Source organism: Felis catus, chromosome C1, assembly GCF_018350175.1.
Source record: "Felis catus isolate Fca126 chromosome C1, F.catus_Fca126_mat1.0, whole genome shotgun sequence".
Lineage (NCBI taxonomy): Eukaryota > Metazoa > Chordata > Mammalia > Carnivora > Felidae > Felis > Felis catus.
Window position 1 is genome coordinate 168,689,998 of NC_058375.1, and position 27,110 is coordinate 168,717,107.

General features: G+C 38.2%; 1 protein-coding gene across 4 annotated transcripts in view; it reads left to right on the forward strand.

The window, feature by feature from the left end:
• The first annotated feature begins 1,475 nt into the window (after positions 1 to 1,475).
• The window catches only part of UBE2E3 (ubiquitin conjugating enzyme E2 E3), a 93,009-nt gene continuing 67,374 nt past the window's right edge, over positions 1,476 to 27,110 (forward strand). The window contains exons 1-3 of one of the 4 annotated variants that reach the window (XM_023259524.2): positions 1,476 to 1,609; positions 3,086 to 3,304; positions 5,112 to 5,162. In XM_023259524.2, the coding sequence (XP_023115292.1) occupies positions 3,111 to 3,304; positions 5,112 to 5,162 (245 nt within the window). In that variant the 5' untranslated portion in view covers positions 1,476 to 1,609; positions 3,086 to 3,110. Of the gene's footprint in view, positions 1,610 to 1,903; positions 2,042 to 2,314; positions 2,455 to 2,625; positions 2,644 to 3,085; positions 3,305 to 5,111; positions 5,163 to 27,110 lie in introns of those variants that run through there. The other 3 variants (XM_023259523.2, XM_006935393.5, XM_019838326.3) reach the window with 3 other exon arrangements.

Here is a 27,110-nt window from a genome sequence, read left to right on the forward strand (position 1 = left end):
GGCTTGTCCTGTAGCATCAGTATAAAAGTTGGGGGATACCTTCTGTCTATATTTACACTAACAAGCTCTTTCCACAAGCACCCTTTGATCCACTCAAATTAAAATGCTTGTCAACACACACACCATACTTTTTATCATTTCTTGAGACATGCTGTTCATTCTGACTAGAGTATCCTTCTTCCTTATCAACCTGGGAACTTTAATGATCTGTTCCCTTTCTGCACTGGGAGCTTCTGGCACAGAACAGAGAGAACTGGCTTTAGTCTCACACAGCATTTGAATGAGTGGATTTTGTGTCCAGCACCTAGCAGCACAGCTCTCCATAAAGCTCACTGAATGGCTCTGTGTTTGGAAAATTACAGAAATGTAACTTACTCTTCAGAGTTGTAAGCAACCCTTTACCAAAACTTTTCTGTTTGGAGGAAAAATAAGTAAATATGTTGGCTCATTTAGTCTTTTTTTTATTTCCTCCTTTTTTTTCTTTTTAGTCTGGTTCATCTGTTATGACTGCCATTCTCACCCCCTCTGTGAACTCCACATTCTCCCAGCACCCCTGCCCCTGGACACTTGTGGGAGAGAAATCCACAAATTCCTCTGGGGCTCCATCACTGGAGCAACTTCTCAGTAGCTGGAGGAGATCTGGGCTGCAAACAGGAAGTTTTTGTACTTCTGGCTACTTTATGCCTGGGGCAAAAACTGCAGCGTCCACCTGGACACTGTAAAAGAGAATGGTAGAACAAAACTAACCTTCATTATCCCCATCTGAAGTTTTTTTGTGTGGATGTTCTGACCCAGTATCATCCAGGGATTCTTTTTCCAGACTGTTGTCTAGCATGCACATCAGAATAGCCCCGCAGGAAAGTCAGGTTTGAGCCCCCCCAACTCCCTTTCTTCACTTTAAAAAATCTGGAGCAGGACATTTAAAATAATGGATTTTGGATTTAAAAATTTTTAAAGCAATCCGAAGGATTGTTGCCTTTGGTAGGCTGAGGGCCAAAGAGAAGCAGAGACTGGTCCCCTAATCTCTAAATCCTTTTTTCCTCCTTCAATGCCCTAGACCTCATCTTGCCCCTTTGGCTCCCAGGGGGCAAGAAGCAGTTTTCCTCCGCGGGCGTGCCTGGCCTCGTCAACGACACCCATTAGTTTCCAGGCTTCCAGGGCAGAGGGGGGACTCCCGACCACGCGTCCAGGGCCCTTCTCCAAGCGTAGGGGCCTCGAGGTCCACGCCGGTCCCAGCGCAGGCAGAGGGGATGTGGCCAGTCCTGGGGATGACCTCGGCCTGCCTGCCCCTAAGGCACCCCGGCCCCAGCCTGCGGGGCGGGTAGCCCAATGGGCAGCCTCGCTCCGGAGGCGGGCTCAGGCCGGAAGCCACCCCGCGGCACAGCGGCCCCGCGAGACGGCGCCCGCGCCCCCGCCCTCTCCGGCACGGGCTCCACGGCCAAGGGCGGCAGGGGCCAGCCCGCTGGGTCCCCGCCGCGCTCTTTGTCCTGGCCGCGCGCGGGCGGACGCGTGCGCCCCCCGGGTGAAGGGAGGCGCGGAGAGAGCGCGCGGGAGCGCGCAGGAAGAGCTCGCGCCCGCCGGGCGTCGGGGGCGCGCGTCCCTCCGCCAGGCAAGCAGCGAGCACGCGCGCCGCGCCCGCCCCTCCCCCCCCCCCCCCCCCCGCGCTCGCCTCGGAACTTGCTGACTGCGCGGCCGGGAGGAGCCGAGCCGGGCGGCGGCGGCGCGAGGCCACAGCGCGCGGGGGTCTCCCGCGTCCCCTCCGCCTCGCCGGGAGCTCGCGCCCTCGCCCAGCCGAGCTCCTACCCCCCCCTTTTTTCCGAAGGCGCTGGGCGGCGCCACCCTCCGGCCGGAGCCCGGCACTGCACAACCCCCTCCGACTTTCAATGTTCCACACTCCCCGGCCAGAGCCTCCTCGGCTTCTTTTTTTCCCTCCCCCCCCTTTCCCCCCCCCAGCTGCCTCCATTTCCTTAAGGAAGGGTTTTTTTCTCTCTCCCTCCCCCACACCGTAGCGGCGTGCGAGCGGGCCGGGCGGGCGGCCGAGGTAAGGCGGCGGGGCCGGGGGGCCGCGTGGGGGGCGGCCGGGGCGGCGGCGGCGGCGGCGGCGGTGGGGGAGGGGGCGGGGGCGGGCAGCTTTGTTCGCGCCGGGCGCCCGCGCCGCCGGTGTCCGCGAGCCGCGGCGGGGCCGGCCGGGCTGCTCGCATCACTTGGCGCCCGGCGCGGCGAGCGCTGCCCGCGGCCCCCGCGCGGCCCTCCCCACAAAGGGCCGCGGAGCTGCGTGGCCGCCGCCGCCGGCCGCGGCTCGCCTCCGCGGGCGCGGAAATTTGTTGCACTTCTTGGGGCTTTGTTTGTTTGTTTTGCCTCTGATTTTTTTTTTTCGTTATTTTGGACAAAATGTCGGTGCGTGATGTAAAAATTGAGCGAGGAACCTTGATGGCATTGGGAGCTTTGCAGAAGGTGCAGTTTGGATTCTGCTTTTCCCAGGGTGGCAGCTCGGTCTTGGCCGGATGAATCTTCGCTGCTGGCCGTGGAAACGGCTAGAGCAGCTTGTTAGTTGATTTTTAAATTCCTAAGTGTTGTATTTAAAGGCTTACGTGCACAGGGAAGGAATCGCCACCTTAAATAAGCATATGGGCGATTAACAGGGTATGTTTTCCTCTCGGAAAGGGAATTTGGTAGCTTTGACCAATGTCAGTGTGTAAATATTTAGACGTTATTAGTGACTTTTTAACATTTTTCAGCGAGATCTGTTATTTACAGTGTGTCATATGTTATTAATGCTCGTTGCCTAAGTTCCCTGGCAAATCTGCTTCATGCCTTCTGAGAAAGTAGACAATTGATAGATTGTCCAAGGGATGGAAAAAAATGTGAGTGGGTTTTCTAACTTGAGTTCGGTAAATCCTTGAACGCTGGCGTTGTGAGACACATCACCTCCCCTGTAACCTTGCTGTGTGATGAGATAAGTGTGAGCACTTTGAAGTGTTTTCATTAAAATGACAATTTTAGGTGAATATTGAGAGAAGAAAATGCTCCTGGTCTATTTCTTGGACTTAACATTTCCCTTCTCTCCTCCTTTTCTCTTTAAAAGTTTTCCAAGAAATAACTTCACCAAGATGTCCAGTGATAGGCAAAGGTCTGATGATGAGAGCCCCAGCACCAGCAGTGGTAGTTCAGATGCGGACCAGCGAGACCCAGCCGCTCCAGAGCCTGAAGAACAAGAAGAAAGAAAACCTTCTGCCACCCAGCAGAAGAAAAACACCAAACTCTCTAGCAAAACCACTGCTAAGTTATCCACTAGTGCTAAAAGGTAATGTGTAAAAGGATTAAGCACATTATCAGGTTGTCTTCCAAATGGTTGGACGCTTTTGTTGGTTTTACATCTGTAGCAGCAGTTCAAAAATATTTACTTCGTGATCACTTTTATTTGCACTCAAATGAGTTGTCATTCTTTAGGTGGCATATAAGCCACCTCCCTAGAATTGTAATTGTACTTTTCAGCAAACTTACTCTCTACTTTGGTAACTTCAGTAAAGAAGTGTCCTTGAGTAGAGACTGGACCAGCGTTTTGACAGATTGTTTTAGGAGTTGGCAAGGAAAATTTGGTGAGCCCAAATTAGCTGGTACATTGAGGATGTTCCTTTTTATGAGTCATACTCTTCTTCATTGAAATTGACACTTCTAGAGATCAGCAGCGCCACTCTTCATGAAACTTAATGATTAGAAATAATTATGGTTGCTAGAAAATTTGTAAATTCAAGGCCTTAACAACATTTGAGAGCAGATTTAAAATTGTGCTCCCAGTTTGCTTTCAGTTTTACAAATGTGACTAAGTCATTGCATCCCAGGTTATTACTTTTTGTAGTTAACTTATGGTTATGCCTCTATATTATTGTGAGTGTAAATAAAACTGAAACATAGCCATTTACAATTTTGGGTGGCAGTTGGCTATTGAAAACTTTCATTGTGCTGGTGACTCTTCACTCTAAAACTTGTGGATATGTTTGACATGTTATTACTCAACAGCAGAAGAAACATTTTGTTGGGTATATTTGAAAGGTCATTTGTTTCCTGTTGGTTTATATTATCTTTGATGGCAAAAAAAAAGATTATGTCAATGGGACTCCATTGGTAGCAATAGGGAGGGGAATATCCTCCTATTAGTTATACGTCATAAATGTTTTAGTATTAGCCAGTATTGACGTTTTGTTGATTTTTATTGATCACAACGAAAGGAAAAAGAAGTATAAAACCTGTTCAAATATTGAGTTCTCTAAGTGATTTAGAAGAACTCTTATTTTTCTGTGGGTTTTCACCTCTACTATATCAATAATCAAGTATTAATAACTTAAGAATATTTTATTAAATAATAGCAGTCTTTTAAATAACTTAGAATCCTCAATTTGCTGTAATCCTGTTGAGGGACATATAATACACATCTTAAGTTTTGAAAGCATTTTACATTTGAATAAAATCAGAGAACTGTTTTCCCCCTCCTCTTAACTCAAGGCTATATATCTTACTATTTCTTTTCCCCCAAATGTATTCAATTTTAGTGCTGTACTTAAGATTAGGGAAAACAGAATTGGTTAAGTAAGGTCAGAGTCCTTTAGAAGTTTTTCACTGGTCAAGATGTTTGTAAATTTTAAACTTTTTTTTGACACAAAATATTGTCAAAACTGTTACTGTGCTCATGTAATAGCTTGCTAATTCTTACCTCTGTAAAAGTGACTTAAAGTCATTGTCAAAAATTCTGGTGCTTTCCCTCCTCCCTTCTTGTCTCATTTGCATATAAGCTTGAAAAGAGAATTTCTTTGGTAAAAAGTGTTTTAAAATAGATTTTATAGCCTTTATTGAGTACTAGTAGAGGACTATTTCTAAGATCTGGTGTGAATGTCATACTTATTTACAGTAGCAAGTGAGAAAAAAAGCTGCAAAGTTTCTGTTAAGGGATTTGGGTTATGCCTCTGAGAACAAAGAGGAAGCAGCCATGTTAGCATTACTGAAGGCAAAGCGAGCCTTGCATTTAACTGCATGGTGGTAGAGGGCAGTGTAATTCCCCGGTTATTCTGTAGACTATCTCAAATCCTTTTTGTCTGTTCTCATTTCACTAACAGAATTCAGAAGGAGCTAGCTGAAATAACTCTCGATCCTCCTCCTAACTGCAGGTAAGAAACAAATTTTGTTTTGATTTCCAAATGTGCAAAAATAACAAGAGATTAATGTATCGGCTTGGGATATGTGTGCTGCAGAAGAAGCTACGTTTGCTTCTTCTCAGCTTTGCAAGTGCATGAAACAAAAATTGTCTAAGGTGAATTAAACAAGTTTGGGGGAAAATACTCTTTAGCATGTATCATACATTTGGAATTTATGAATATACTGATTTTGTGCTTCTTACTGAGATTAGTGTGAATGGTGCTGATTTTGTTCTGTTGTAACATTGCTGTAGAGTGTTTATTCAGAACTATATTGCAGAAACTTCGAAAATTTTGCTAAGCTTTAAAGTTACTGCTTGTGTGCAATCTGAACTGACCTTCCAAATTTAGAAATTGCTGAATGTGGTGTTACAAAATGTAAATGCAGTAAACAAGGGTATAGTTTCTGTTTGATTTATTCAGTAATGTGCCTTAAGGACAAATTTTATGTGCTAAGCTAATGCTTCTAGTTATTTTCTGGAGAATGCATTGTTGGAATTATTTACATTTTAACCGAGTGTCTTAATTACTTGGGAAAATTCTTGGTAATTTTGGTCCTTGAAATACATGTGTGAAAAGCAGTATATGAATTGGAATTTGTAGGAAGAACTCATTTCAGTGAAACTCCTGTAGGAAAATTTAAGATTGTCAGTTGGCATATGGTGCATTAAAAGTGGTTGATAATTTTTTTCGTTAAACGTTTTTTCAGTTTGTCTTACCTAGTGCTTTGTTTTTCACCAGTGACTGTATGGCTTCCAAAATATATCAGAGTTAGAAAGGACAGTTGTGTAGATAATTTGCATAGAGATATGTGCTCCAGGGTGAGAGTGGCCGCTAGAAATCAGGCAGTGTTATGGTCTGATACGAAAATGTTTTCTTGTCTTACCTATATTTTTGTTACAAGTTGTGTTCACTTGTGATGATCTGACCTATCTCCGAAGTCTACTTGAGATATAATTGGGTATAATTCAATTGCCTCTTGTGTGTATTAGCCAGATCCTTAGATAAGGTGATCTTCTGATTTATTCAGTGAATTAACAGTTTTGCTCATATTTGTAATTAGCTATGTCAGCTCAAAAGGTAAACATGAACGTAAACTAATTTTAAACAGGTAGTGGTACGTCAGATCTCAAAGTATTAAGAGCTGTGCTGTCCAGTAATGCAGCCACTAGCCACTTGTGGCTAGTGACCGCTTTAATTGTTGTCCAACATGAGATGTGCTGTAAGTGTAAAACACACATCGAATTTTGGAAAACTTTGTATGAAGCAGAGAATGTAAAATACCTTACTGGGTTTTAGAAGTATCTGTTACGTGTTTAAATGATCATATGTTGGATATGATAAGTTTTATGGAATGTTTTAAAATTTTACTTTTTTACCATTTTAATGTGGTTAGAAAATTTAAAATTATGTATGTGGCATGCATTATATTTCTATGGAACAGTGCTTCTTTAGAGAATCAATAAATCCTTCCACCTTTCTCAATGGTTTGTCAAATCTGTAGCGATTTAGCGAGGTCAGGTTAAATTTGCTCTCTGAAGAATTACTTAACTTGCAGAGGGTGTTCTAATATTTCTCATTATAAAAGATACAAAGATCTATCAATTCAGAACTCTTAAATGTTTTAAAATTGCATGTAATGTCAAACATTTTTAAAGGTTTCACAAACTAGCATACGTGCCTAAGTCTAGAGAACCCAGTAGAGAATGTGTTGAATGCCCTTGGAGCAGTAGTGTAATGTTGCAGTTGCTGAAGAAGTATGCTTTACATGTTTAACCCGGGAATGGTTCCACAAGGTCACTGAGGATTATTTTAGAGGAAGTAGAATGCTTCTAGGAGGCAGAAAGTTTAACTTGTTTATTTTTCTCTCTATATACCATATGTTGTTTCAGTCCATGAAATGCTTCACCTTTAGTGATCAGTGAAATAGCGAACAAACGTGTGGGCTTGCAAACAATAACCTGGAATACATCATCTACACTTTCCCTTGTCACAACTTGGGATGGTTGTAAAGTATGCAAATTATATATTTCAGTTCTCTAGTTCTTTAATATATGAGTTTATTTGTGGCTGTGTGACTAAAGAGAAAGCAAACAGAAAATGATGAGTCGTAACTGGGAACTGGCAGAAGTTGTGTCTTATTAGTTTGGGGACGTTCTTATTCAGGCGCCCGATGTGCAAAATAGATCCTTTTGTGTCTTTTATTTTAAGTGTCTTCAGCTTTTTGGGAGGTGGAATATCATCTAGTCCTGTCCTTGAGCAGGAATTTGGAATATTGAGTGTTTAGTGGAGGCATTTCAGGATTTTGACAGCTAAGTCTGAATTTGTATTGTATTTGTATTTTCACGTCTGATATGTGACAGATTGTGGTGTTCTTGTACTTCACAGGTGCATGGGTGAGAATTTTAGCTTTATAGTGATTGTACAGGTTAAATTTATTAATTTCTGTTATAGTTAAAAATGGGATTCTATATTAAATTTTAAAATGTGTGAATTCATATTGCCTGAAATCTATGAAACCTAATACTTTTCTGACTTTGATGTTGGACTTTCATGTGTAGTTAATTAATCAGAATTCCATTATGGTTTTGAAAATAATTTTTACAAGCTTGTCAGTCTTTGACGGATTTAATTTTTCCTCAGGGAAGAAATGTAAAGTATATTTGTGTACATTCAGGAAAAAGTTGATTGAAATACAAGAAAACTCAGCAAAACCAAAATTACTCCAATGAGACTAAGATTTCTCTTAGATCCCTTCCTCCCTTCCTGTGTTTTATTTATAAAATATTTTTTTTGTTATACTAGCTGTGTCTAACATGTGTACACCATAGGTGATCTTAGGATAGACTTAACTGTTGAATTAAGTGTGTGGCTTTAAACATACTTGAATATATTTTGATAGTAACGATATTTCTTTTCCTAATGGTATAAAAGTTTGATAAAATGTTATTTCCAATGATTTGATGGCATTTCAGTTTTTAGGTGTTGGAGTGCCTTAGGCCAGAGCATTCAAAACATAGGGATATAATATTTATATAGTGGCTTTAGTTTATATTGTTTGCATACTATATTCTAGATTATGGTATACATAGTTGATACGTCAGTGAGAACAGAGGGAGGTTGTGTTTGGGCATTTTCCTGTTTTTGGAGAAAGTGATTGACTAGAATTGTTGAGTAGTGTGCTCTTAAGACGTTTATGTTTCTTCCATCTGTTTCCCAGGGAGTGCCCTTGTCTGATCACAGTAACCCCTTTTACAAGTGGCAGAAGTTTAGGAAGTTGCTGGATTTTTAACTCCACCTCTAATTCTTTCCATTTATGAGAAAGCACAAATGTACGCTCTTAAAATATTCTTTAATATGTTCAGATTGAATCTGTGTTAAAGGTAGATATTCAGGGGCATTTGTAATAGTTTTTAGATGTGGGAAAAGCCTTATTTGGAGGGAGGTGTAATAGTAGCAAGTATTTATTATAATGTGCTCACTTGCAAAACCTGAAAAGTACTATAGTACTTGTAATTTTGCTAACATCCTTCTTTTAAAAACAAAATTAATAAAAGAAGCAGTTAAGTTCTAAACCAGAAGTTGGCAACCCCTGATTTACTCCTATGCCTCGCATTGTCTAACGGTGGGTGAACTCTAACCTCCTTTTGAGGGTTACCACCACTTGCCACCATTTTCTAGGGTAGCTTAGAACTTTGCCGCCCATAGGGTGAATCTTCTGATCAGCAGTGTCTGCATCACACGTAAGATTGTCAGAAATGCAGAATCTTGCCTCCCCCACTGCAGAAGTACTGAGTCAAAAACTGAATTTCAGGAGGATTCCCAGGGGAATTGTTTGTCTATTAAGGTTTCTAAAGCATTGGTTTGGGTCCGGTCCCTCTTATTAGCTGTGTTATCTTAGATCAGTTAGGATGTATTTCTGTCTTTCAGTTTTCTTTTTTTCTTTAAAAAATTTTTTTTAACATTTATTCATTTATGAGAGACAGCACAAGCAGGGTAGGGGCAGAGAGAGAGGAAGACACAGAATTGAAGCAGGCTCCAGGCTCTGGGCTGTCAGCACAGAGCCCAGTGCGGGACTTGAACTCAAAAGCTGTGAGATCATGACCTGAGCCGAAGTCAGACACTTAACCGACTGTGAGCTGCGCAGGTGCCCCTCTCTTTCAGTTTTCTTAAATGTAAAATGGAGATTAAAATAATCCCCCTTCCCACAGGTTTATTGTGAGGATTAAATGTTAATATGTTTTAAAGTTTGGTAATGGTGTAAATTGGGTCAGTAAAGTGGCCACAGAATGATTAAAGGGAAAGAGGCAGTTTAGCCACATGCCCTCATTCTTGCTAGCATTCTCTCCAGTGCATCAACATCTTACTATAGGAGTAATTTTATTTTAATCAATTTAACAGCTATTTATTTGAGAACATATAAGCAAAAATTTATATGTATATAACTAAAAGGAGTTCCTTGGAACTTAAGTAAAAAAGAAAACCTAAGAATATTGGGCAAAGATGAGGAAATAGTGTATCCTATTTAAAGGAATATGCATAAAGTTAATGATAATTCATAGAGAATGCTCTGTCTCTGTAGTAAATTGTAATGAAAAATTTTAAAATAAGGATGTTATTTTTTCTCTTTTAAATATTGTTATTAAAATTTACAGTTGAAGTGAGAATGAAATTATATCAATATTTGGAAAATTAGATTCTGAATTGATGTAGTTTACCAGTTACCTAAACAGCAATTTTTTTTCCTTGTCTGTGACTTTGGAAGCTTTTTGTAATTGGTATATGAAGGCAGGTAATAATAAAAATAACACGTGATATCTATAGCTTAGTTGGTTGCTTATACACTACTTGATTTTAAAGCTCCCACATATAGATAGCTTTTTTCTTGTTTACTTATACATTTGGTTTTTGTTATTGTTGATTTTAGTGTGTGCTAGGTAAAGATTCCCTATTTTATAAAACAAAGTTGTATCCCACTTATCCAGTTAATTCCTTTTATTTTCAACTCTTCAAAAACAATCCTAGAACTCCCTTTTTTTTTTTTTTTTTATAAAAGTTAAATCTTATTTGGAAGCTTGATTTCTAAAACAGATAAATACACAGCTACTCTGATTGAAGGTGTTTGTTTTCCTTACCACCCCACTGGGGTCATTATTATCCACCCCACTGTGGATATTATTTATTAAGTTTTGGCATCGGCACAGTCTCTCAAAAATCATGAGGATTTTTTGGAGACTTGGGCATTACTCATAATTTTAAGTGATGTTTTATGTTTCTTGAAGCTAATACTAACCAGCATAGCTGAAATACTATAGTATGTTAATGCTATATACTGTGATTATTTGCTTGTCTACCTTCTGAAAGAGTAAGTGTTCCTTTGAAAGGAGGATGGTCTTATACGTTTTTGTAACTCTTGCTTTACACAGTGTTTTGCATGTGAAGATTTGTTAAATTAATAGATAATTGAAATCTGTCAGACCAACAGGAATAGAACTTTCAGGCAAAATAGTGACTTTGGAGAAAATCAATTAAAAATCCCACATACTCTTTACTTTTTTTCATAGTTAGAATTTTTAATATTATTCAAAGGCATTTAGCTACTGCTTCTATTATAAAAGGAAATTGATAATCATAGTAAGCCTAATTTTTTTCTCTCTTATATGCCGGTGCAGCAGGAAGACCCAGTGCTGTTGTGACTAAAAACTTTTTCCAAAAGAATGATGTGATTGAAAACACTATTCTTCCCCCAAAAGGTCACATTTTTATTAGGGACATATAATGTTCAAAGCAGATAATATAGTTAGAAAGTAGGTGAAAACAGTGTGGACGTTTACTGCCAATTGTTGTCTCTTTCTATAGCTAACCAATTGGTATCTCATTCCCTCCTTGAAAGAGTTGCTGTAACAACAGATGGATATGTTTAGCTATGGGAAAATCAGCAACTCTTTCTTGTTTAGAGTGCAGGGGCATTCAGATTGAGAATGGGGAGTTTGATCCTGCCATTCTCATCGTCCCTACAAAACTGAGATTAAAAACATACGATAAAACCACTTAACAGATTGAGAGAAATAGAATTTTTTTTCCTTCTTTTGACAGGGAAGTATATTTGGCATTTTATTAGAATCTGGAAGAAGAAACCTTTTTTAAGTTTTTTTTTTTATTATTATTTATTCATTTTTAAGAGACGGAGAAAGAGCGTGAGTGGGGGAAGGACAGAGAGAGAGGGAGACAGAATCTGAAGCAGGCTCCAGTCTCTGAGCTGTCAGCCCAGAGCCACACATGGGACTTGAACTTGTGAACCTTGAGATCATGACCTGAGCTGAAGTTGAATGCTTAACTGACTGAGCCACCCAGACACCTCTAGAAGAAGAAACTCTTTAAACTTCAAATCTTTCTTCTGCTTCTGGATCCATGATTCTCAATTAGGGGTAAATTTTGCCTCCCTACTCCTCCCTGCCAGTCCTCTGCCCCCCTCCAAAAAAAAAGCCTAAAGAAGAGTTGGCAGTGCCTGGAGACTTTTGCTTTCACAACTGGGGGAAGAGGGAGTTGCTACTGATACTTCGTGAGTAGAGGTCACAGATGCTGCTAAATGTCCTACAGTGTGTAGAACAACCCCTCTACAGCAAAGAATCATCTGGACTAAAAGTCAGTAGTGCTCAGGTTGAGCAATCCTGCTGTAGACATTTATTCTGATACCTTGCCTCCTGAGTTGTTGCATAGTTTGCTTTTTACCATTTTCCTGTCTTATTAATAATGACTGCTTAGTACATTGTCCTGCACCTTCCTTAGAGCTGATGGCTCTACCTCTGCTTCTCCTGTACTGTGGTTTACATTCATTGTATATTTTTTGACATTTGTGTGTGTTTTTTATGTGAAACCACAGGAATGGCTACCTTGAACACCTGCTAAATTATGGTCTGTTGAGGCCAGAAATGCTTTCGGCGGTATTTTTATTTCTTTTCTGTCTTCTACCAGTTAATTATACCCCTGCATGATCTAGCTTTAGGCTGTTGTATCTGTGTTCTACCAGAAATATTGAAGTACAATGCATCAAGGAGAAACACCTTTGGAAAATCATCAAAATTCAGTTTTACGTTGAATTACAAACAGGTTAGAAAGCCATGCTCTTGATTTGGTTTTTATTTTCATCATTAAGACAGTACAGAGAATATTCACTTCTATTGTTGTTCTAAGTCCACATTCTTTTATTTCCAACCCTTGGGGCCAGATGTGTTTCAGAGTACAGAAAATTTTAGATTTTAGAAAGGGAATATGATGATGTGTTTGCTGTATCTTATGTAACATCCCCAGTGGGATCTTCAAGCACATCATATTTCTACACCAAAAATGTATGAATATTTATACTAAATGGGATAAGTAGAAACTACAAATAGTTTCAGGTTAGTTCATGATTTTTAGGGCTTTGGGATTTCAGAATTGTGGGCAAGCTTGTGTGGTCCTATATTACCTCTATTACAATGACTACAGCCAGTTACAGTGAAAAAGTGTTTTAAAGTTGGTCTGCTTTTCCTTACCCGTTTCCTAATAGTTGTTTTTAGTTTTTCACTTTTTATTTTTGGATAATTGCTTTTTGTTGTTTATGTTGTATAACTTGTATGCTTAACTAGAAAAAAATTTAGACTCTTAATTTTTAGAATTCTTTCCCCTTAAGGTGAAACTATAAATATCAGTTTCTTTTTAAGTTGTTTGTGTATGTTGGATTCCTCTTCCAGTTTATTATTAAATATTATCTTTTAATCATTTACTTTTTTCTAAATATACAAAATTATACTGAAAACAAGATGTCCTTTAATATTAAACAGAGAACTTGCCGTTTTTATGTATGCATTTTATCCTGCAGCATTTGAGTATAATTGGACTATAAGAGGATACATTAAATTTTGCTTTGTTCACAAACCTAGGCGGCTTATAACCATAAACATATAAAGGTTTATTTCTCTTGCTCATATGAAGTCCGCTGTAGGTTCAGGAGCTCTCCTGGGTAGCTCTTCCATGTGTGGACTCCTGATTTGTGCTGCTTGCATCTTGTGGCTCTGTCATTTGAAACGTGTGTCCGGGCAAAGAGCTAGAGGGTCATGTGCCAGCTTTTAAGTGCTCTGGTCTGGAAGGAAGACATGAATTAATCACATGGCCTCAACTAACTGCAAGGGGGCTGGAAAATGTGGGGGGAGCATATGGATATTCAATGAGAAATCAATTTTTCTGCCGCAAAGGATGTATACTTTCAAGAATAGATGGCTTTCATTCTCACTTCAAAAGAGGAGATAGTTGGGCATCCAGCCTGACACTGTCCTGGATTCCATAGCATAGTGCCTACTAATACAGTAACTTGTTCAATTCCCAAAAGAAGCTTATAAAGAATCATTCTTGTTAAGATTTTAAAACTGAATCTTAGAATGGTTGAGAAAATTGCTACATGTCACATATGTAGTGCATATATATAGTAGACGCAGGGCAAAAATCTGGGTTTACTTTTTGATATAAAAGTAAGCACTTTTGCTTTTGTACAGTGCTGCTTGAGAAATGTGGTAAAAACATTCGAGTTGATTGTGGGTCTGTAGGTGCATGCTTAGTTGAAGTGTGTCCCATTTATTCATAGTTTCTTGAAAGATCCAAGAATACACTTCATGTAGGGTTTAGAACCTGGCAAATAAGGTTCAGATGATGAGTTGGGGAAGAAAAGAATTTCCTTGGGGAGCCTGAGTGGCTCACTTGGTTAAGCATCTGACTCTTCATTTCTGCTCAGGTCACGATCCCGTGGTTCATGATATTGAGCCTGGCATCGGGCTCTTCTCTGACAACATGGAGCCAGAACCTGGCTTGGGATTCTCTCTCCTCCCTTCCCTGCTTACATGTTCACTCTCTCTCAAAATAAACAAACATTTAAAAAAAAAAAAGTTTCCTTCTTTGGCTTTGGGGTACTAGACTCTTCTTACCCTTTTTTTTTTTTTTTTGAATCATTTAAGCAGTTTCTTTTCAGGGAGCATTCCCCCAGTTGTCATCTCTCCTGCCCTGTTCTCTTCCCCTGTAAGAAAGAAGGTCAGGGACTGAGTATGATCATAACGGAAAATGCAAATCTTTGTTCTCTACCATGTAGTTCTTTGTGTATGGCTTTCCTGTGAGCAAAGGAATATCTTCAAATCTACCTCTCCTTTTTTCTCTAGGGTATTGTGAAGCAGTCCATGTTTATGAATTGCTTTGAAGTTGGAAAAATATCCCCCTGCAGATAAGAATTTCTGGCTTTATGGAGAAAAGTCTGAATCATATAGGATTTTAGGAGAATTTTAATACTGATTTCTCAGCAGCATGTGCACTTACTATTTTTTAATACTGGCACTAGATCTCACTTTTTAACAACTTTGGCTTCATATTAGATTCCTCTTAATTTTGTCTTTTTATAGTTCATTTAATCACTGTTTTCCCTAAATTTGTGAATTTATACAGAAATTTTTCCCAGATAGTATGGGGATTTGCTTTTCCCTTATGAGTCTTTTTAGAAAAGGAGCCGGTCCAATTAGTAAAATAAAATAGACCTGATGTTCTCAGGGTGACCTGCTAGGTTTATATAGTTCATTTTAGATTAATGAAACTAATGAGTTTCATGTATCATTCTGTGTCTTGCATTTTGTCTAAAGGCAGTATTAAAGTTAAATTCTGAAGTTTTGACATATTTTCTCTGTTGACACTTCATTGGTTTTATATATATGGATAAACAGCATAACCTTATTTATAACACCCGTTTTGGATGTGGTGGTCATAGGATATGATTAACCTAAAAAATAACAGCAGTAAGGCAAAATTTCTAGGATCATTACATTTAAAAAAATTTCAGTCCCCTCTTGATCCTCGGTGTATATAGTAATTATTTTAATTTAATGGTTATTTGCAACAAACAATACTGAAGGGAATTGCAATATTTCTATGTTCATTGTCTGTGGTTTAGCCTGCCTGCTTTGGAGGCATTTGGACCAGTTATAGCATTCCAAAGTTTCTTCGCTGCTTCACTGTCCCAGAGCAAATACACTTTGTCATTCTGTTTAACTTCTAGCTTGTCTGGGGAAAAATAAAGACATCTCTTGTCTGAAATTGCTTTTGGGAGTATAGCTCCACATGTTTTGGTCTGAATGAAAGGCCTAGGGAAACATGAATTTTGTTACCTTTTTATTTTATTTTCCTTTACTTATAAATCATCATGATGATCCTCCCTTTACATCCATGCCTCTCACTTTTTATAAACAACATACATTCCCTTTCTGAGAGTGGTTATTTGTAGTTCGTTTTGCCATTTACAATCTTATAGGTCCTTTACAAATGGATCATTTTTTCACATTAAATTTTAGTAGGTCAAGAATCCATTTATTCAGGGTCCCCAAGAGAATCGATCTTGGAAGATTGTGGCTACATATTTTTTACGGCTTCTTATTGCTTTCTGTAGTCTTCTCAATTTAAACAGTAGCAACAACAAAATATAGAGGGCACCATAAGGCCTTGGCTTTATGGTTTTATTTTTGTTACACACTTGTTTCTAAGGGTATTGGTAATATTTGTTGGATTTGTGATATATATGCTCGTAGTAAATTTACCTGCTATCACAGTGAGGAAAAATCTGGCATTTGATGGGTTTGAACATGAACTTAGATGCATGTGTTCCATGTGGAATTGAGTGACAGTTTTAATTAGTATACCTTTACATTTTCTTTATTTTATTTACACCAGTGTCTGTTTACAATTTTAAAAGATATTTCTATCTTCCCAGATGCTTATTATCCCAGTATCCTTTAGAGGACTATGCCAAGCATTCATTTTCTTATTTTTTAAACCCTAGAATAAACATGTTGCAAATGATTGCTTTCCCTTCCTGCAGAGGTTTCTTAGTTTTTGTTGTTGTTGTTGTTGTTGTTTGTTTGTTTTAATTAACTTTTCATTATGGACAATTTTAAGCACATAAGAAAGTAAACACCCTGGTATGATGAATCCCGATGTAGCTAGCCTTCACCCAGTTTTCAGTAGTTCCCAACCCTTGGCCAGTCTTGTTTCATCTATAATCCCATTCATTTTACCCTCCCATATTACATGAAGCAAATCTCAGACATCATTTCATATGCATTTTTAAAAGACAGGTATTGCACTGTGCATTTTTGAGAGATAGGGACTCTTCACTTAATTCTCATTCTCTTATTTTTGCAATTTAATGAAAGAACTGGGTGGGGTTTCTGAGAGTCTGGATTTTACTTACTGAATTTGTATGGTATAGTTTAAAGCTTTCTTTGGGTTCAGTATTTGCTCTAACTTCAGGTCTTGAGTTAGGTCAAGAGGCTTGATCCAATTCAAGTTTGATCTTTCTTTCTTTCTTTCTTTCTTTCTTTCTTTCTTTCTTTCTTTCTTTCTTTCTTTCTTATTTTTTTGACACAGTTGCCTCATAAGTGTGCTTTTCTGTCAGGAGATTTGTAAGATCTGATTTTCTTGTTGTGATGTTAGCAGCCATTGGAATAGATCTCTGAAGAGAAACTTACCACATCATTTCTTTGTTTACCCAATGGGGTAAGTTACCTAGTGAACATAGAGTAAATGCTTAATTTTTTCCCTTGTTTACGTTTACTAGTTTATTTTTAGTGTTTTTTTCAAAATAATAGTTGGTTTCCCTAGTATCCTTTTCAGAATCATTGTGAACTCATTATTTATTGTGTTCCAGATCATTGCAGTACTTCTGTATATTGCCATTATAATCCTTATACACTGTCTTAATTTTAAGTAAACTTAAGCTTAAATTGCTGTGCCTTAGGAAACTTTGGGTGTATAAAAATTGCATGGGCATATTTGGTGGTAAAAAATAATGCAAATCGATTCAACTTAACCATTGCCCTAGATATTATTTCAAAAGCGGAATGCAGGGGCGCCTGGGTGGCTCATTCGGTTAAGTATCCACTTCGGTTCAGGTCATGATCTCGCGGTCCGTGAATTCGAGCCCCGCGTCTGGCTCTGTGCTGACAGCTCGGAGCCTGGAGCCTGTTTCGGATTCTGTGTCTCCCTCTCTCTGACCCTCCCCCGTTCATGCTCTGTCTCTCTCTGTCTCAAAAATAAATAAACGTTAAAAAAAATTTAAAAAAAACAACAAAAAAACCGGAATGCGTATTTTAGCTATTGTTAAACATGGTGACATTCTCTTAGCCACACTTTATCATTTGTTAATGGGTAATTAGTAAGTCTTAACGTTAGAATGACTGAAATACCCTTATTAGAAAAACAGGTCTGTTTTTAAGTTCTGAATTAAAATGAATCAAGCTGGAATGCAAGGACCTTTATTAGAATCAAATTAGTTTATCACAAGAAATGAATTTAAAAATCAACCCTGTTGTAATCTAAAATATGCAGGATAAGCAGCCTTCCTTGTCTACTCACAGTGTTTCTCCTCAGGGACCCCCTTGGCATTTTGGGCTGGATTGTGCTTTTCCTAGGAAGACATTGAGCATCCTTGGATTCTGCTGACTAAATGCTAGTGGGGCCCCTTCTAGGGTTATGGCCACCAGAAACCACCTTCTCCCGTTTCCAAATGTCTTGAGGGGGGAAGGGGTTAATCACTTCTAGTTACAAATCACTGGTCTAGGAGCACCTGGGTGGCTGAGTCCGGAATTGTCTTCTATGTAAAAAATAGTAGTTTTCTTCCTCTACCCTTTTTCTTTTTACAGCTCCCCAGAACTCTGAACTCTCATACTAAATTTGAACTTTGTGCCCGAGTTTAACATATGTATTAACACACTCTCTTGCAAATACATATTTGTCTCTGAATATTCTTTTGGTGTTTTTATTGTTCAGTGAATTTTATTTTATTTACAGGAAAACCTGCTTACCTGATGGGATTTTTTCTGCTAGCCTATTGCCTCAAACTGAATGTTTGATTTTCTTTTATTTCTAATCTCTTTCTATTAATCTTTCCTGTTTTTCAGAGATTATCTAAAAGCCTGTTTAATTCTGTCATCTTTTCTCTGTATCACCTACTCTCTGGCCTCCCATTCATCTTTATTGAGCCGTGTATACAGCCACTTTTACACTTTTCTGTTTTGTGTTTCTTTCATCGTTTTGTAATCTGGCTTTTCCTCTTCTGTTTTATTTCAGAAATGTCCTCTGGTAATCTTAGCTGTCAGTGTTTTCTTCATAAGACTTATTTGTAATTTCTTTGTTGTTGTTTTCAGTACACACCTTGCTATGTCTCTTTACTTTTCAACTTCTTTTCTGTTGTTTCTGAAATCTTTCTTCTCCTAATTACTCTTTTTTAAGGATGTAGTATTTCCACCTACATGTGGTATTATTCTTTTTTCACGAGTGTATCTTTTTAATCTCTTCTTATCTCCCCTGGGTACTCATGCCACATTGTGTCAGAGGGCCTTTTGATTACAGAATTTCCTCAGAAATCTCCGGGATTGTCCATCAACCTTTTCTGCATTTGGCTCCTCACTTTATTTTTATCTTCTGTTTTGTATAAAAGCCCTGTGCTCTAGTGACAGTGGGTCTGTTTCCCACCTTCTGGGCATGACATGGGTTTTCTAGGCTCTTCAATCTTTATTTATCTTCTCTCATCCCCTCGATTGGCTTTCATCCTCCGAGCAGTAGTGATCCTTGAAGGCCCATTTCAAGTCCTGCATTTTGTGAAGCCTCTCTTTTAAGAGGCCTACGTATTATTATTTATTCTCTGCTACTTACTACGTGTTGTCATTTGCCCTTTCTTTCCAACTGGGCACCAGACCTGAGTATGGGTCTCAGGTTTCTGTGTATTTTCAGCTCTTAGTGTAATATTCTTGCATTACATCTTGGAATAATTTTAATGAACTTGTTGGTTGAAAGTGGTTCTGAAACTAGCCAAATTCTCAAAGTTTGGAACACTATGGGAACCCTGTTTTGACCATACATCCTGGCTTATATCTGTTTTCTTGGTGAATTATTAATAGCATTTCTTTTCACTTTCAGAAATGCCCCAGTCAGTATGCTAAATTATTGGGTCATGCTGTACTTGGGCAAGGGCATTGTTCTGGTTTGGCTTGGTGAAGAAAGATTCTTGTCATCAATTATTCAGAGCAGAGACTTTGATTTAGTAGTTCCAAGGGTGGCCTGAGAATGTGCATTTTAAAAATGTGCACATTTTAAATGTGTATTTCTTAATTAATTTTAATGGCTAGCTATTTTCTTAAGCATCCCCTCTACTTCAAATGCCGGTGTCATAATACCAAAGTATTGGCAAAAGTGTATGTAGAGGAGTCTGCTAAACATTAAGACTCTATGTGTGTGTGTAACTAATGACTTGAGGACGTGAAATTTTAGTGCAAACAGCTGAAAGCAGAAGTAAATCAGAACTTAGTAAGATGCAACTTTGGAAGAAGATGACTGAGCTAATAACTCCAGAGATATCTCTAAATCTCACTCATATGGTTCTGTTTAAAAAACAAGAAAATAAAATACTTCAACAGCAGTATCTTCAGGTAATTAACAGAAGATGAGTCATTTGAAAACATGAATTAGTTTATTTGTAAAGTGACTTTAAAAAATTCTTACTTTATACTTTTGTTGAATACTTTTCTCTATAGATTTACGGATAAGATGTTTTAAAGTCGTAGACATTTTCTTACCTTTTATTCTAGAGCATAGGAAAACATGAAAAACCACCTTAAGCCGGTTTTGAGGCAGGTATAATCTAAATCCTCAAGCACAACCCAACACTGCCAAAATGACCGTTGTCCAATTTCATCGAAGACCAACAGTGAAAACAAGTAGAATTCATTTATTAGGCTATACTCCTCAAACAAAGGGAGCTTGTTACAAGACTGTGCAGAGTGGTGGCTTCCAGTCCTGTGACATATTACTTCAGTAGGCTGCAGAAGAAAAATTATTGAACATTTTGAAATTTAGAATACAAAATAAAAGCATTTGGTATATTTTACCCATTCATCAGTTATGGACATTTGGGTCATTTCCACCATTTGGCTACTGTGAATGGTGCTGCCGCGAACATTTGTCTACAAGCATTTGTTTGAATACCTGTTTTCAGTTCTTTGGGTATATTTCTAGGAGTGGAATTGCCATGTAAGCCTCTGTTTAAGTTTTTGAGAAACTGCCAAACTGCCGTAGCATTTTAGTTTCCCACCAACAGTGTAGAAGGGTTCCAATATCTTTACATTCTGTCACACCTCTTCTGGTTTTTCGACTATACGCATCCTAGTGGTTGTGAAGTGGGATCTCATTGTGGTTTGGATTTTGTTTCCCTGATGACTTGTGGTACTGTGCATTATTTGGTACATTCTAACTGACTCCCAGTTTAAACATTGAAGTAGAAAGGTATTCTCCCTTAAAATAATAAAATATGCTTCCTTCCCTTTAGCAAAAAGCCAATTTCTGCTTATTGAAAATACTTGTGAACAGTTCTTTTAATTTGAGGGGAGTAAAGCCAAGGATGCCCCCATTATAGTTTTATAATAACTGACTATAATGTAAAGTTTGAAAAAGAACAGGTATAAATACTGAGAAGGTGGAGACAGATAGAACCTCTACCCACTCCCCACGCAAAATGTCCTTTATATTGTAGAACTTTTTTTTTTTGAGAGAGAGAGATGGACAGACAGACAGACAGACAGACGGAGAGCGTGAGCGGAGGAGGGGCAGAGAGCGAGAAAGACCAGAGAATCCCAAGCAGGGTCCGCAGGGCCAGCCCAGCATGCAGAGCCCGTACAGAGCCCGACCCAGGGCTCCAACTGACTGCCTCCTAGGCTCCCTTGTCCTTTTTAGTATATCCAGGAACTCCAACTGACTTAACAAATATAAGTTCAAGTCCCAGCTCCACAATGTAACTGAGATTTTGAGCAAGTTATTTAATAGAAATTAAATAAAGGATTAAGAGAACTCTTGTCAATGTGGGTAATAATCCTACTTCATCTGTTTTTTAGTATTAGATATTACGTACCTGGTGTATGTTGCATGTAATGGTAAATGGCAGTTGTTACATGGAAAAGTAAACCAGCATGTTTATGAAAGGACTTTGAAAAATGAGATATTTAGAGTCAATTATGTACAAAGATTTTTTTTTTAATTTTTTTGTAATGTTTGTTTATTTTTGACACAAGGACAGAGCGTGAGCAGGGGAGGGGCAGAGAGAGGGAGATACAGAATCAGAAGCAGGCTCCAGGCTCTGAGCTGTCAGCACAGAGCCCGATGTGGGGCTCGAACTCATGAACCTTAAGATCATGACCCGAGCCGAAGTCGGATGCTCAACTGACTGAGCCACCCAGGCGCCCCCGTTATGTACAAAGATTTAAAAAATATTTCTAGTCCACACGTAGCAACGATGAGTGGGACCGAATTAAAAAAAATGACACACTCTAGTCATTGACTTCTGTGGTAAGACTTAAGATTTTTGTGTTCTGTAACCATCTTTTACATTTTTTATTGTCAGCATTTAGCACAGTTCCTGGCGTTATGTATCTTTTAAAGTTCTGTTGAATGGAAGTTCAGATTGAGACTTAGTGTATTAAACAAATACCTTTAAAAATACTCTGTTAAAGTAACTTTCCAAAACATGGAGTTAAGATTACTTATTAAGTGAAATTGGAATAAGCAAATAATGTTTTAAAAAATTGTTAATCACAACTTTTCAATATAATATATGCTCCACGTGGATGAAAATCTTAAGTATATTGTAAAAAGTCAAAGTGTTGGAAAACTTTGGAAACTGGGCATATATATTGTTGGTTGTTCCAGAACATCCGCATTATGCAACTCCAGGGAGTGTCATTTATACTGTATTCTGTATACTGTATTCAACAACCACAGCACAGAGTCTAGTATAAGTGACCCCCTTGGAATTGTGCAGTGTGGTGGCCATGTTTAGACCCTAAAGATTAACTTTAGTTTTGAATCCATAAGCAAAATTAAGGACATGATTGAAATTCTATATATAAAGTAAGAGTTCTTGTGCTGTGAAAAAGAACAAAACTTTAAACACACAGGAAAAATACTTGCATCAGCATTGTAAAGAATATGTATTATAAGGAGCTGATGTCTATGATAAAGATACCATTCGTAACGATCAGGTGAAAGATAGGAATTCACAGAAGCTCTAAAAGAGGCAAAAACTGGAAGCGACATTGGAGGGGTTGCACTACTTGGACTACTTCAAAAACCTATTGAAAGCTGTGAAGCAGCTATTCAGAAAAATACTTACGCGTGATATTACAGGAAGTTTAGGGGACCACAGAGTTCTTTCTAAGCTCTGGAGTTTTATAAACAAATTATTACATTTGATGTCAATTAGTACAAAGAAACAAAGTAAAAGATGACACTTTTCCAAGAAAGATATGTGGGAGAGAATTAACTGTATAGCCTCCAGAAAATTGAGAGCTTGCATGTTGAAAGTAGAATTTAAAGAGCTTCTTAAATAGCTGGGGAAAAGAAAAATAAACTTATATTTTGCTTTGAGTCCTGGAAGTCCACCTGCCAGCTCTGAATGTGTAAGGGAACAAGAAGGAGAAATATAATAAAAAAGAGGATTTGGAGAAGGGGTGGGTTGAAAGAGCACCTCAAACACAATGGAAAGAATAGGCAGAAAAGTAGAAAAAAAAGCAGAGATCATGCCTGAAGTGGCTCTGTGAACTCTCAAAACTGAAGGTAAGGATCCTGATATGTAAGGGCCATGAGAAGTCTTTGCAGGGTATTGAAAGAGGAGTTGAGATTTAGAAGTAATGGATTAGCCTGCAGCTTGAGTTGTGGTGATTAAACAGACTTGGATAACTAATTGACAAATAGATGATTAGCGGGGGGGGGGGGGGGGGTGGGGGTGGGGGTGATCTGGATGCAGTTCAACTTCAGATCTGTTAATATATTTTCAAATGGGGATGAGGAGATTTGACAGTTTTATTTTTGTAATCTTCCAGTAAGATGATGCTCTCCTTGCTATGAGATATTTAGTTACTAAAGAATAAAACTGTGATGTTTGTCCATGTCTCTATGTTTTAATATTGGAAGTTTACAAGGAAGTTGTTTGTACTTTTCTAGCTGCTGCACATGGAGATTCCAGTGTTTAAATATCATAACAGGCAATACAGTAGAAACCCAGTTGGCATTAGCTGGAAGTATATGTGGCCTTCCACACCTAGCTGGTAGATGGAATTTTAGGAATTGGGTTGACTTAATGGTTGGCTTCTCTAACTACCTCTTGGAATGGATGTTTTCATGAATTTCTTTTAATGAAAATGTGTATCAGTTGTTGGCTACATGATAAAAACCACTAGTACATTAGTAACAGCATAATGTTTTCTGATCTATTTTCAAGAGTAATCTATATCATATTAATTAACATTTATTTCATATCGTTTGCTGCTGTTAGGAAGGCATCCTGAGAGGTTGTATGAAAATGTGTGGAACAGGGACAGGAAACATAGATTGTATAAAGTGGCACGTACATTTCTTTGTGTTAAAAACGAGTTTAGAGACAACTACAAATGAAGAAAATTTTCTGTTAAGTTTAGGTGCCATGACTTAAAACAGTGCTGTCTAATAAAAACATAATATAAGCCACGTATATAATTTTTTTATTTTCTAGTAACCATATTAAAAATTAAGAAATATGTGAAGTTAATTTTAATATATTTTCATTAACTCGGATATCCAAAATTACTATTTCAGCATATAACCAAGATAAAATTATTAATGAACTATTTTAACTTTTTTTGGTACAATATCTTTGAAATCTGGTGTACATTTTACACTTGGTGTATTTCAGTTTACACTAGTCACTCTGTAAGTGCTTCCTAATAGCCACAGGTAACTAGTGGCTACTGTATCAGATAGCCTGTATTTAGAATGTTTGTCCTGTGTCCATCCACATATTATGGAAAAACTTGTCTTTTACTCCCTTTTACCTCTTTTTACTGTACATAGATTTCAAGAACTGGGGCACACCCCTGTTTATAAAAGGAAGATTAATAACCCTTTTTGGCTACAGGTAGATGTGAAAGGTCCAAAAGTTCAGCAGTCAGTACAGAAATGCAAGCTGTTTTCCAGAGGATTTTGTTTTGAAACCCAAATCTCTCTGCCCATGATTCTTCATTATTGGTATCTTATGGTAGTATATGCATGATTGAGAGGGAGTCTCTCTGTTCTTTTTTTTTTTTTTTTTTTTAATTTTTTTTAATGTTTATTTATTTTTGAGACAGAGACAGAGCATGAACGGGGGAGGGGCAGAGAGAGAGGGAGACACAGAATCGGAAGCAGGCTTCAGGCTCTGAGCCATTAGCCCAGAGCCCGACGTGGGGCTCGAACTCACAGACCGTGAGATCGTGACCTGAGCTGAAGTCGGAGGCTTAACCGACTGAGCCACCCAGGCGCCCCTCTCTGTTCTTTTTTCATTGGCTTCATTGGTTTTCTAAGCTGAAATGTCATTTGTTATGAGTATGACTTTTTTATATTAAGACCTTCTAAGCAAACATGAGCTAACATATTTATAAATGTTTGATCTTGTTGTAGATAATCTTGCCTTTAGCAGTACTCATGTTTCAGACAACCTTTAAAGAACAGATGTAATTTTCTCTGGACATTTATAGAAGTACCTTGTAAATAACTTTAATTCTAATTATTTATGTCTTTCTAAGAACTAGGAGGGATGACATTGTTTCAGGTTTTAAAGTTGACTTAATCTCATTATAGTTGGACTTTATTTGATATAAACTATAAATAAGATAGTATTAGTTCCATTTTTTGGTTGTGATTTTTATTCACTACTCTAATGCCATAAGGCAATTGTTGTTTTTGAACACTAAATTTTAATGTTAAAAAACTTCCTAAAACAAAATTTATTTGTTTGCACATAGTGCATGATAAAACCAGACTGTATTTTCCAAGACTTCTGGTCTTCTACATTTTTATTGCCATTTACTTTTTACATGAATTATGACAAGTGTCACCTAGTTGCAGGTGTGCATGCCCATTTGAAACAATAGCTATTACTTACTATGTTAGGTACTTTGTTAGGTAATTTACAGGTATTATTTTCACTTCTCTCAGGGAGATAATATTATCATCTTTTTAGAAATCAGAATAGGGGAGCCTGGGTGGCTCAGTCGGTTAAGCGTCAGACTTCGGCTCAGGTCATGATCTCACGGTTCGTGAGTTCTAGCCCTGCATTGGGCTCTGTGCTCAGCTCGGAGCCTGGATGGAGCCTGCTTTGGATTCTTGTCTCCCTCTCTCTCTGCCTCTCCCCTGCTCGTGCTCTCTCTCTCTCTTTCTCAAAAATAAAAAACATTAAAAAAATAAGAATAAATCTTTGAGATTTATTAATCTCAAATCTTATGCAACTTGTCTAAAGACATACTAATTAATGATGGCAACAAGATTCAAACTGAAGTGTGTCTGATCCCAGAGGTCATGCTGTTCATCACACTGCCTTAGATGTTCTGATGGCATCAGGTGTGTGTGGGTAGGGGTGAAAGAGTAAGGATAATCGGTTTAGACGATACTCTGTGACAAGGAATACTTGTCATTTTATGTTTGTGTTGAATGCACATGCTTAGGGCTTGTTTCTTTTTAAAGAGGTGAAGGCATTATAGTCTGTTGTGAAAAAAAGTAATACATATTATGTAGTAAGTGACAACCACCGCCTTTGCTTCTTGGCCTTTTGCCAACTGTAGTTTTGAAGGCTAGTGTTTGTATGTTACACCTTAAGGTAGTCTATATCTTACTGTATAGAAAATGTTTTGAAAGAATTTTAAATAAAACCCAAAGGCTTATATTTGCATATACTTGCATATTGGCAGCCTCTAAGCCAAACTCAGCACTGTGTGTTTGTGTGTGTTATTTTTAAAGATTGACTTTGAATGCCTGTATCAAGACTCATTTGGTTGCAGTAGTAGAAAACTCAAACCAAACTGGCTTAAGAAAAACCTGTTTGTAGGTATAACTGAATAATGGCACAATTGAATAAGTTGTTTCCCATTACTGGAAAGTTCAAGATTGAATTGGCCTTTAAGCATGTCCCCGGCATCTGACTTACCTCTTCCATTTGGTTGACTCCATTATGAGACAGATTTTCTTGTTGGACTCACAAGGTAACTGCTGGTATCACCCAGTTACATCCTTCAGGCTCATATGCAGTGTGAAATAGTGTGAGTCCTGGCTCCAGTGTTTTCATCACAACTCTAATTGCATCTCATTAACACTAATTGGATTCATCATTGAATCAGTCACAATGGGGTGAGTGGAGTGGAGTGAAATGTTATGTACATATGGTTCATGCCTAGGTGACTGCTCTGGCCCCGAGACTCTGTCACATTAACTCCACCTGTATAACTCCATATATAGGTTATGAGAAGGGCTGCAAATGTGGAATGGGTTACAAGTCAAGTGAATAGAGCTGAGTAGCAAATGCAATATGCATCTCTTTTGGGGTGGCAGGCATTTTCTGTTTCACTGTAGTCCTCACTTTTCCCAGTACGCTGGCTTACTTAACTAATTTACATTACTTGCTTGGCACTTTAGAGCATTTGAATTTGATTCCCCTGATTTATAGCTTCCTGGTATAAGAACTATTGAAGAACTTGTTGTGGTTATATAAATGTCTATTTCTCTCAATTTAACAGATTTATTTTTATAGTTTCAATCTGTGGATATCTGTGTCTTAGATGTTCTTATAAATATATTTGAGTTGTGGAGCAGCAAAGATGCTTATAGGCAATACCTCTGAGATTTTGGGGATTTGGTTCCAGACTATTGTAATAAAGTAAATATCACAATAAAGTGAGTCAGATGAATTTCTTGGTTTCCCAGTGTGTATAAAAGTTCTGTTTGCACTATTCTGCAATCTCTTAAGTGTACAACAGCACTGTATTAAAAATGTCATACCTTAATTTAAAAATACTTTATGGCTTA